The 9059-nt window shown below is 50.3% G+C and overlaps 1 protein-coding gene across 1 annotated transcript; it reads right to left on the minus strand.

The window, feature by feature from the left end:
- Positions 1-2755: 2755 nt before the first annotated feature.
- Positions 2756-6819, minus strand: HEY1 (hes related family bHLH transcription factor with YRPW motif 1). Its single transcript, XM_004479094.4, has 5 exons — positions 6329-6819; positions 5992-6067; positions 5789-5872; positions 5398-5479; positions 2756-4505 (listed from the first exon to the last, which is right to left on the minus strand). Exons 1-5 carry the CDS (start codon positions 6415-6417, stop codon positions 3922-3924), a joined length of 915 nt encoding a protein of 304 aa, XP_004479151.1. The 5' UTR covers positions 6418-6819; the 3' UTR covers positions 2756-3921.
- Positions 6820-9059: the final 2240 nt, after the last annotated feature.

The raw sequence follows: 9059 nt of genomic DNA on the forward strand, positions 1-9059 counted from the left end.
TATAGGATACCTACAGTAGTCGTATGTTAGCGGTGTATTTCTCCATTAAGCATATTCAAAGGCCGTGCGTGACAAGGATGTTAGAAAAGTCTACCCTGCAGAGAGCTTTTCAGATTGGCTCCCCAGAGGCTGAGGAAAGGCAGGAACCCTACCTCTCATCTGGTACAAGCTGCAAGCCACTGCCCAGTCCTACCGGCGGAGAGGTTTTGGTGAATTCGTTACCAAACCATAAAAACTGGACTATTTAACACAAAAAATCCCAAACTGGAGATGTCCTTGAGAACTTGAAAACATGTGGCAACACTGGATCAAAATTTCTGCATAAGAGCAATTGGCATGAACATTCCTTCAGACCTTGGACAGAATCTGTGCTGGCCACACCAGCTCCTCACTGCCCACCGGGTCCCACGGTGTTATTCCCCATTCCTTCCTAGACCACGTGAGCACATGTCTGGGACCCCCAACTCGTCCAAATGCTTATGTGAACTACAAGGAAAGTGGGGTCCAGAGAATTTTAATGACTTACCCAAGGTCACCCAATTAGGTAAAAGCAGAGCTGGAACCAGAATTCAGATCTTCTTCCCAAGATGCCATCATTCCTGAGACTCTGGTTGTGAAAAAAATTGGGCTACATTTGAAGCAATGCCTCAGATGAAGTTAGCTCTGAAGTTATTTTAATTATAAATAATCACGGGGAACTAATGAAGACATCAAAGCTGTGACACCAGTGTAGACTAGAAGGGCTAGAGAAATGCATAGCTAGGAAATGTAACATTTCCTGAGGGGTTTTAGATTTAAGTAATCTATATTGAAAATATAATGATTTTGGTGAGGAACAGAACAGGGCAAAGAAAAGCTGAATAAAAATCACCTCCTACTTTTGCTATCCTGAGCAAATTAGAAATGATAGTTCCTGCATTTTTTTCCATTAGACTCCTGCCCAAAGAATCCTTCATTTCATTAATTCACAAGATATAGTTAATGAAATAAATGGGTAAATATTGAGCTCTTTCAAGATTCATTATAAGCAGTGATATTACTTTCCTCATAAGGCAAATTAACAGGTTATTAAAATTTTTGCCTACATGGGTAAAGGTAAAAATTCATATAGAATTTAAAAGTGCGCTGGCACTGATGACCCTGACCTTTTTTTGTTTTTGTTTTTTCTTACTGCATCAATTCAGAATAGGAGTGGGAGGGTCCCACGTTAATTTTTCTACCTGGTACGGCTCAGGGTCACAATTCTGCTTCCCAGGAGTTCCAACTCCACCTGCAGAAACCTGTCCTCTTGAAGACATTTAAAAAGAAACAAATATCTTTGCAAAATGATGTAATCTTGAAAATGACCTCCCACTCCCACTCTCCAAAAAAGATAGAATAAAGTACTGTCTAGATCAAGTCATAATAAAGACGTCATGGCCGTGACAAGGACACTACACGTTTTGCTGTTGCACGGAGCCAGGGAACTGAGGGGTGTGAACTTACTCCACCAGCAGCCCATAAACCTGGGTAGCAGTCGGACAGTAGGAGTCTAAGCCAGTCTAAGATCAGTGCTGCTCAGCCAGGCTGCAACGCCATTTGAAAACGAGGTTTCTAAAATTAAAGGGACATTTGGCAGAAATTATCCTAGCCCTTCCCAACGCTGCGTTATTACCGACAGAAACAGGGTCTGCGTGGCACAGGCAGCTCTCAGAACAGAGCTGAGCGTCAGGAGACCGACCCACCTCTGAGGCCATGCAGAGAAACCTTGAGTAGGGTCTAGCCCTTGAAACCCACAATCACAAAAATGCCGCAGCCTCCACTCGCTTCAGAGACCCAGAATTTGCTGTTCAAGTTCAAAGTCCAAACTTCTGTTTGCCTTTCTGCTTTCATTTTTCAATCAGAGAGGGGAAGGAGGAGCTCAGTGGTTGGGCAAAGAAAAAGGAAGGCTTTTTTCTATCGTCTTGCCAGAGCAGGTTTTCTCCTTCTCCTCCCCATCACCCTCGGGATCAAGGCGAACTCCTTCTGTAAGAGCCCTTGGCTGCCGCATGCCACTCCTTAATTGGCAGCACAGCTACTTTTAAGGCAAGGGGAAGGCACTCCTCTCCCTGGGGCCCAGTTTACTGCCTCTGTTCTGGCAGTATTTTGTTCTAACCTAAAGCATATGTGCGCTTCCTCACTACCCAGCTCAGGAGTCAAACGCAACTAACGGGTTAAATAAATTCCTTGGAAACCAGACAGGGGAAGACTCCTGGAGCGGTGCAGGTGCGGAATTACAGCCCAGCACTGCTCATCAGCCAGATTCCCCAGCCCTGCACGAGGCTGCAGAGATAGTAAGGTTTGGGTTTTTTGTTTTACTTGGTTTTGCCTTTTCCAAAAAAATAAATAAAAGAAATGAAATCTCTCTCTTCTTCCAGCATAGAACTGAGCACACAGGAAGTATTCTCAGTAAACATTTGACGGATGGTCAGCTGGTTTTAAAAGAATTCATCAGAGTTCTCTCTTACCCTTTCAACTCCCAATCTGATGAGCTTTTCCTTGTGGCTACAGACCTAACGGCTGAAGAGCTGTCCCCCTGTGGGAGTCAAGCTGTCGCTCTGCATTATGATGAAGTCACCGTACACAATAGTACTAACTCCCACCATGGAGGTCAAGAATAATGACATCTGTAAGCAGAAGAAAACTGATCGCCAGGCAAAATGACAACAAAAGAAAATGTATCCTTTCTTAGTCAATGGAGGGAAAAGCCAAGGTAGGTAAGAATACGGCAGAATACTTTGTTCTTTCCTTTTTATTTAGTCACAACACATCAGTACAACAGAGGTCAAACCCAGTTCAGTGGAGGTCGCTGAAACTATACCTGCCAAAGGAATAAACCTGTAAAATGATACCTTTATAGCCCAAATCAAATTAAATAAACCAGAGAGAAGGCAGCAAAGCCCTTTCAAATATTTCAACAACCACATTCTCATGCACCAAAAGGGAAACACAACATAAAAATTTCCAGTTAAAAGAATGTATGGCTGTTCCAGGAAAATGAAGCTATGCATTTAACAGGTTCCACTGTACTGTTTGATTGACCACTTGCACACCGTGATCACTTATCCGTTTAACATTGTTGAATGTTAGACCCAGGTGATTAGAATCCACTGCATTGCCAGGAGCTCTAAATGTGGGCATAGTCTGTCAATTATCTTCAGACTCCTACCTGCCAACACTCCGGATGGGGACCTAACCTCAGTGGCTCTTCTTAAGTCAGAACTTGGAGTCCGGGCAGAGAGACAGCAGTTGGCCATACAGATTCAGGGCCACCGATGGTTTTACATTCACCTTTATTGCTGTGGGAGGCAGAGAATTAACTAGGCTTCTGTCTAAAGCTGATCATCTGATTTGTCAAACGCTTTGTTCAGAAATATAAAACTCAATATAGTCCCCCCACAAAAAAAAGACAATTATTTATAACATCTTAATCTGTCAAAATATTAACAAATAAAATCATGTTAACAATGAGCATAGTAGTTTGGAAAATTAATTCTAAAATCAAACTGTATCTATACAAGGAGAAAAACAGACCTAAATGTTAAAATTACCCAAACTTTGAGGCAACATTTGACTCCTTTGTGGACAGATATGTTTTACAAAGCAAATTAGGCACAGTACAAACCTATCCCAAAGTGTTGGTTTATACTCACTACTTCAATTTAATGTTTTGAATGAAATTTAGCAACTAATTTTTAAAAACTGCTAATACGTGACATGATAACAGAAGGAAAAAAAAACATTAAAAAAGAAAACCAACAATCCTTTAGCCTTTAAACAAAATTTATCTGAAAGTGTACCTTTTTCTTTACTTTTAAGGATGACTTTAAGGTGATGTTGGCAACAGTCCAGCTCAGCTGGGATTGTAAGCTTTCCCCTCCCTTATTCTACTGCATCAGTTCTTTAAAAAGCTCCAATCTCAGTCCCCCAAGGTCTATAGGGCTTGCCAAGATTTGCTGCCTGCGTGGGCGCCGAAGGGCTCAGTGCATTGGGAGAGAGTAAGTGGAAGGAGCCGAAAGAGAAGGGGAAGGCGGACAAGGAGGCCACCGAGGAGAGCAGAGGGGGCGAGAGTTTGGAGGCAGATGTGACCACGGGCAGCACTGGTCCAAGGCCGCCGCTAGGCGGCGCCCGCAAGGCGGCGGCCTCCGGGTGTGCCGAGGCCAATCTGCCCTGGTGGTGTGGGTCCGTGGGCGAGGCCGCGGTGCCAGTGTTCCCGTGGCCGTTCTGGGGTAGCAACAGGGGGTGCGTGATGTGCGGGTGATGTCCGAAGGCGCTTCCCCAGGGAATGTGTCCAAGGCTTGCGTGGGCGCCGCTCGCGGCTTCCCGCTGGGAGGCGTAGTTGTTCAGATGTGACACCAGTCGAACTCGAAGCGGGTCCGAGGCATCTAGTCCTTCAATGATGCTCAAGTAACGGGCAACTTCTGCCAGGCATTCCCGAAATCCCAAACTCCGATAGTCCATAGCAAGGGCATGCGCATCAAAATAGCCTGAGGAAAAGAACAAAAGAAAAACCTCAGGGCTTTCCTCTTAATTCTTAATCATGTCCCACATTTCTTCAAGCCCAAAGGCAGCCCTTCCTGGCAAATACCTACATCCTTATAACACGCACTCATGGGTTCCTCTGAAAGTCCAAATATTTTGGAGTCAACCTAAGTCTCTGCATTAATCAACATGAGCAATAAGTGTTTAATGCATACATAATGCTAATGCAAGTTCAAAGTCCAACTGGAAGCTGCCAAGCAGAAATGGGAATTATACTCTACTAGCAGATGAAACTATGTTCATTCCTTTAATGTTTTCCCTCAACAACAACAAAAAAATACATCAAGGACAGAGAAACCACAGAGCAGTGAAATTCATTAGACACACAGATGTAAGTTATCATCGCTGAGCTTTTAGGCTCTTGGGTCCTCAGTAAAGCATTTTCCGGCTGGAGACAGACACACAGACCTTGGTCTCCAACCTTCTCTTTGGTTTTTCCTACTTAACCACAACAGGTTTCTTTCCTCGGGAGTCATGGGGCCGCTTTTTTTTTTTTTTCAACCCTATATATAAAATTAAGACCATACACTTTAGAAATAAAAGCTTTTTCTCAATGTTGTCATGGACAAATACCACTGCTTTAGGGTGCCTCACAAGTAAGAAGCATTTTCCAAAAGATGGTGCAATGTGTATATTCTGCGCTAGCCTAACATGCAGAATCGTGGGCTGGCGAAATCTTAAGTGCATTTGAAAATGTACTGACAGGCAAACGCACACACGCTTCTCTCCCCACCCCCAAAGCACCGGGTAAAAATAAGGCAGCAACTGCACCAATCCTGTCCTGCTGCCGGTACTCGCTCTGCCACTGGGAGCCCCCACCCAACTCCTGAGGTGTACCTTTCCCTCCTGCAGTGTGCAGCATTTTCAGGTGATCCACGGTCATCTGAAGGATCTCGGCTTTTTCTAGCTTAGCAGATCCCTAGAGAAGAGAACGGCAGAAGGTTGATTTGGCACGAATGCTGTAGGGGGACAATTTAAGATTAGAAAGATAGATTAGATGGTTACAGGCAGGCAGGCACACAGAAGTGCTTTGTAAATCGTAAAGTGCGTGCTAAAGTAAAATGAGTTGTCTTCGCAAAATAACGTTGGAATCTGTGTATGAAGTGATCCTTCGGCGTAGAGCAATACGGTTATTTTCTAAGATTCGGATGCGGATCAAATTAATGGGAGGAAGGATTCAGAAGATGCTGATAGCTACTTGGAGAGCTCTACCTACTTTGTCCATTACCTGCTTCTCAAAAGCACTAGGTACCAGCCTCCTCAGCTCCGACAAACTGTTATTGATCCGGTCTCGTCGGCGCTTCTCAATGATCTATAGGGCGCAGGCAAAACAAAGGGGGGTTTTCCATTACGACTGCAAATTCCAAAGGGAAGAAGGATGGTTCTTTCCATTAATTACTAATAACAACACCAAGGAATAATGAGACTTACGCCTCTCCGTCTCTTCCTGGCCAAGATCTGAGAAGACGTAGTTGGGGACATGGAACCTAGAGCCGAACTCAAGTTTCTGAAAGGAAGGGGGTGGGGAAAGACACCAGAAAGCACCGTTAGGAGAGAGGAGATCCGAGGGCTGGTCCCCACGCCCTCCAAGCGCTCGGGGTGTTTTGGCAACTCGGGCTTGAGAGCGCCTCGGGGTCCCTCACCCGGGCGGGAAGCCGCCGGCCGCGGCGCGGGGGGAGCGCGAGGCGCGCCCGGGGTCCTCGCGCGCTGTCACCGCGGCCAGCCGCCCCGCCGCCCGCCCCAGCTCCGCTCGGCCGCCGCCGCTCACCCATTCTCGTCCGCACTCTCCTTCTCCACCTCGATGTTCTCGTCCAGCTCGCTATCCGAGGAGCTGTACTCGGGGTGGGCTCTCTTCATGCTGACTTCGCGGGGGCTCCGGGGGAGGGTCGGCGTGGCGGGCAGGGAGGAGTTAACTGCCGCGGCGCCTCTTCGCGCTCGGCTGCTCGCTTTCCGCACACACTGATCCCGCTCACGCTCTGCCTCCGGTTAAAACTCAACCATCCCTTTCCCACGCTGCACCCCTTCCCAAGGCCCTGGGGAGGGCGGGGGAGTAGGGGAAGGCGGGAGAGGGGGCGGAGAGGCGGGGCGGCAGCTCCCCGGCAACCGACTCCCTCTAGCCAATCGGGCTTCTCGCTAGGTTGATTGGCAGCCGCTCAGGGGAAGGGGGTGAGGCTGAAGGAGCGAGGCCCCGCCGCCCCGCCCCTGCCCGGCGGCAGCGCGTCGGCTCCGCGGGAGCTCGGCCGGGGCTCCACTGCGGCTAAGGAGGGGGCGCAGGCGGCGTTGGGCCGCCGGCGGGGAGGCGGGGGGAGGCCGGGCCGGGCCACCAGCCCGCCGGCGGCCGCGGCCCCGCCCTGCGGGCCCGGATTGGCCTGGCCGGGCGCCAGGGCCGCGCCTGCAGCGCCGCCGCTGAGCCGCACGCGCCGCGGGCCGTGGGAAAGTGCCGGCGCCGCGGCCGCCAGCCAATCGGGGCGGACGGCGGCGGCGGCGGCGGCGGCCGCGCTGGCGGCGGCGGCGGCAGCCCTGGGCGTCCGCATGAATGGAGAAGAATGGGCGGGCAGGCGGGGGAGCGGGGCCGCGCGAGGGCGCGAGGGCGCGCAGGCGGGGGCTGAGCGGCCGGTGGCCGGGCCCGCGTGTGAACCTGTAATCGGAGCCAAGGCGCCGGGCGGCCCCGGAAGCCGCCGCCCAGCGCCGCGGTAAATCTCAGTGCGGGGTCGCCCGTGCCCGGCGGCGGGAGGCGCGCGCCGTGGCGGGCCTGGGCCGGGTGTCCTGGCCGCGCCGCTTGTCGGCCGCGTCGCCGGGCGCGGTTACGACGACCACCGGCCCAGGAGCTGGGCGCGTGCAGAGGCAGGACGTGGGTGCGGGGAATGCCCGTTTCCAGTTTCTGGAACCGTGTCCTCTAGGGCGGCCAGCCTCGCTACCGCGGGGCTTCCCAGCCTCCGGGAGAGAATGCATTCCCTTGTGCATCCAATTTCCGGGGACGTGGAGCGCTTGTTTTCCCGACTGACTCGGAAAGGGAAAAAAAAGGCCCCTGGGGATATTTATTGTGCTTTTTTTTTTCTCCCTGGCGTTGGCGGCCAGATCCTCTCAGCGGGCGACAGGGTGGCGGGTCTGGGCGTTTGCTTCTGAAGCCGACTTGGCTGCGGGAATGCACGTCTCCTCTGCTGCACAACACGAACACACCACACGCCATCGGCCTCGGTGGTGCGTGGCGTGCACTGGGTGCTACGTGAGGTTCCGCAGGTCCTCTAGAAAGACACCAGATTTTTTAGAATGCACTTGTGTATCTCAGGCCTGATTCCTCATCCCAGAATTTGTAGAGGTGGGATGGTTGTTTTGAATTTTAAAATCCCTCTTCCTTTTACCTTACAAAGATACAAGGCCATTCATATTCGTCTCAGGTCCACTCATGTGGCTTGCTGACCTTGCAGTCCTTTCCGAAGGGGGAGGCTTAATAAATATTCTTAAGAATAACAGTAGGAATTTTCTTGTCTTTGCAAATAGCATCTCAGTTTCTAGACCTGTTTAATTATGACCTCAAGGCCATCTTAGCTACCTTGGCCTGAGCCTATGACATACATACCTCTCAGCTCCCCCAGCCCCCACACCACCACCACATGGCGCCCACGGAACCTCTTACTCCACCTCACCTTCACCTCCAGCTTCTCAGCCCTTCCTTCCTGCCTCCCTTGCTTCCCCATCTAGGCTGGGTCCCTCCGTCAGCCATCTTGAGCTTGTTCGTGGTGGCACCACAGACCCCTTTGCTCCCCTGATATTCCACCATGTGATGCCTGTCAGTTGTCAACCACAGATCAATCCCATTCTCTGTCTCCTCTGCTCCTGCTCACAGGTGACAGAGCTCTCTCGGGGTTGTTGCAGTTTCAGACTCAGAGGTTCAACCACTAACGCTCCTTTCCAACCTCAGCGGCCTTCAGTGGGGCTCCTCACGGCCACCCTACCTCCTGCTTCTTAGAACCTCATGACCCAGGGATAAACCGTCCATCCCTCACCTCTCTGCCTTTCTGAAGTCTTTCTGACATTGACTTCCTTCCCTCCAAGTGGCAGGTCACCCTTCCTCAGAAATCAGCCAGTCTTCTCTCCCCCCTGGGGTTCTGTAAATTTTCCCAGCCTCTGACATCTGCAGTGAGTCAGCCTTTCCTTCTTGGGCACATTCGTGCTGCTGTGTAGAAGAGTGGGAAAGCTGCAGGAAGATGGGTGAGCGAGGAAAAAAACAGGGTGGAAGTGAGGACTCTTCATTCCCATTGGCATCTAAAGGAAGTTGGACATAACATCACACATTCAAGGTTATTTTCTGCCCCAAATCAGGTTTATATAAAAAATTTACATCTCTCCTTAACTGATCCTATTTATTCGTCCAACAAATATTTATTGGGTGCCTACTATGTGCCTGTCACTATGCAAAGGCCTGAGAATGCCAAGGTGACCCGGAGGAGGTAAAGTGACACTGCTTCTTGCAGCTCACATTCTGGGGGAGAGGACTG

This window comes from Dasypus novemcinctus, chromosome 14, assembly GCF_030445035.2.
Source record: "Dasypus novemcinctus isolate mDasNov1 chromosome 14, mDasNov1.1.hap2, whole genome shotgun sequence".
Lineage (NCBI taxonomy): Eukaryota > Metazoa > Chordata > Mammalia > Cingulata > Dasypodidae > Dasypus > Dasypus novemcinctus.